Consider the following 2344-nt stretch of genomic DNA (forward strand, 5'->3'; position numbering starts at 1 on the left):
CATTTGTTTATTTCGGCAAATTTCACATAATAATGCGAATGTCTACTTTTTTATTAGCAGCATTTGGCGACGGTGGAAGGAAAAATCAACCTCTTGGAGAAAGTACGATGCTCTGAAGGAGACTGAAGGCCGATAACGTCACAATGACTGACACTTTCATTCATTTCACTATTAACTAATACTTTCTGAACAAATATGGAATTGTAAGGGCTCCTGAGCAGTTTAGCTTTATTTTCTATTTTGAACTTTAGCTTTGAACTGTGATGGCGTTAAAACGTGACCAGTGAGACGAGCTACAACAGAACCAACAACAGTTTTAATCGCACATTTCTCATCAAACATGCAGCAGCCACATTAAAACACAGCCTTTAATTTCAGCTTCAATGTTCAGTGGATGTTTTACAGGTGCAGACTAATCAGGTTGTCTAAATACATATTTATTCAGTTATTTCTTTTCAAAAACAAATTCTTGGATGCGTTGGAGTCTGACTGGATGAATTAACTTCCTGCTGCATTTGAGAAGAGCAGGAAACCATTGAAGAAGATCTTTTTCTCTCTGGTGTCTCGTCCATCGGCCTCCGTCTGCTGGTCCCTGACGGACTCGAGCCAGACCGTCTGATCCTGCGCCAGCTGTAGGACCAGGCCCCCCGTCAGCACCTGCAACACATCGGAGGTCATCACCACTGTGTCACAGCTGCAACATATCACTCGTTAGTTCTCTCCTGTTTAAGCAGTAAGGTGCTGGGAACTGAGGAAACAACTTAAGGTCTAAAAAAAGTGAAATAAAAACCTACTTGTTGGTGTAATCGCTGCCTGCTCGGCCTTAAAACCCGACTAGCATCACATCACATCCACGGTAACATCTGTAAATATCCATCTGTTTTTCTTTTTGTATACTAGAATTTTTTTATTTATTACTATTTTTATTCTCCTTCTTATTCTTCTTCTTATTATTATTGTATATACTGTTTATAGTGTTATAGTGTTTATTATTATTATTATTGTTGTGTGATATTGTGTGATATTGATGCCTCTTGTTTTGCACTATCCCCTTTGCTGCTGTAACCTGGAAATTTCCCCTCTGGGGGACTATTAAAGGATTTCTTATCTTATCTGATCTTAATCACTAGGAAACACTCACCTGCTCATTCCTGTTGAACTTGTGGTAGTCACAGAATACGACCTTGTTGTCCAGAGCGTCGCTGGCTATTCCCAAACACAAGCTGACCTACAAAACAAAAAAATTAATTCAAAATTACTTCTTTTTTTTTCTTCCTATTACAGAAAATGCACATTTGTAGCTTCCTAGCAAACTATTTATTCTTCAAACCCGGGGTGTCAAATGTGCGGCCCGAGAGAGATTTTCATGCAGCCCGCGGGAAGTTTCCAACGCAAAAAAACAAAATGTTAATTTACTAAAATGGAAGGCATAAATAATTGCCATGAATCGCAGCATATCCGATAATATATTTCTTCTACCAATCCATCGTTATTCCACAAAGAGAGCAGTTTTCTAGAATGCATTTGCCGATTTTATTTCTTTGTAGACGGTCGTTTATTTTTATTAACTGACTACTATTATATATTTTCGCAGGAAAAATATCACTGCTAAAAAAGATGATAGAAGATATTTATTTGGAGAATTTCAGTTTTGAATACGAGGATAGTGACAAAGTAAAACAGTTAAAAGAGAAGTGCTGACTTTTTCGGCACACTGGCGTAAATATCCGCGCCAATTTTTTAAAATAAGTACACTTAATTGTACTGGAAAAATCTCTAAATCACAAAGAAACACTCTCGGATGTAATAAGAAAGATTTAGCTTTTAATTAAATTTCCTATAAGAAAGCGAAATATAAAAAAAACATACTTGTTTCTGTTTATCTTTGTAAAATGATATTAAAAGTATCTTACATAATTTGAAAAAAAAACGAGAAATTTCAAGAAAAGATCCTGAAGAAATATATTTTACATAATTAGAGTGTAAACAAAGTGCATATTTCCTTTAAAATTAACTAAACTGATATTGGATTAGATAACAATAGTAAAAAAAAGAATTAGAAAAAAAAAATTTTGCACCGTTTTTGTTATTTTGAGCTTGAGAGAAAAAAATTGGTTAAATCCGGCCCGCCAAGCAAAATGAGTTTGACACCCCTGCTCCAAACGTACACGAACGGCGGTTATTCTGCTGCAAAGACGTGAAAAGAGACAGATGTGTGTTACCCTGGCAACGGTGTTGAAGGTGAAATAGTAAGCGCCAGGTATCCTGCAGGTGAAGATGCCCGTGTTTGCATCAAGATCTCCAGGGATGTTGACCACAGTGTTGTCGTAGGTTATTTTCTAAT

At 36.5% G+C, this 2344-nt stretch overlaps 1 protein-coding gene across 1 annotated transcript in view; it reads right to left on the bottom strand.

The window, feature by feature from the left end:
• Positions 1 to 294: 294 nt before the first annotated feature.
• LOC133448289 (complement C1q subcomponent subunit C-like) overlaps positions 295 to 2344 on the bottom strand; it is a 5125-nt gene continuing 3075 nt past the window's right edge. Inside the window, exons 5-7 of the mRNA XM_061726679.1 lie at positions 2223 to 2339; positions 1142 to 1228; positions 295 to 657 (exon numbers count right to left, since the gene is read on the bottom strand). Of these exons, the coding sequence (XP_061582663.1) occupies positions 499 to 657; positions 1142 to 1228; positions 2223 to 2339 (363 nt within the window). The 3' untranslated portion in view covers positions 295 to 498. The remainder of the gene's footprint in view (positions 658 to 1141; positions 1229 to 2222; positions 2340 to 2344) is intronic.

The sequence above is a fragment of the Cololabis saira genome, chromosome 8 (genome assembly GCF_033807715.1).
Source record: "Cololabis saira isolate AMF1-May2022 chromosome 8, fColSai1.1, whole genome shotgun sequence".
Taxonomy (NCBI): Eukaryota; Metazoa; Chordata; class Actinopteri; order Beloniformes; family Belonidae; genus Cololabis; species Cololabis saira.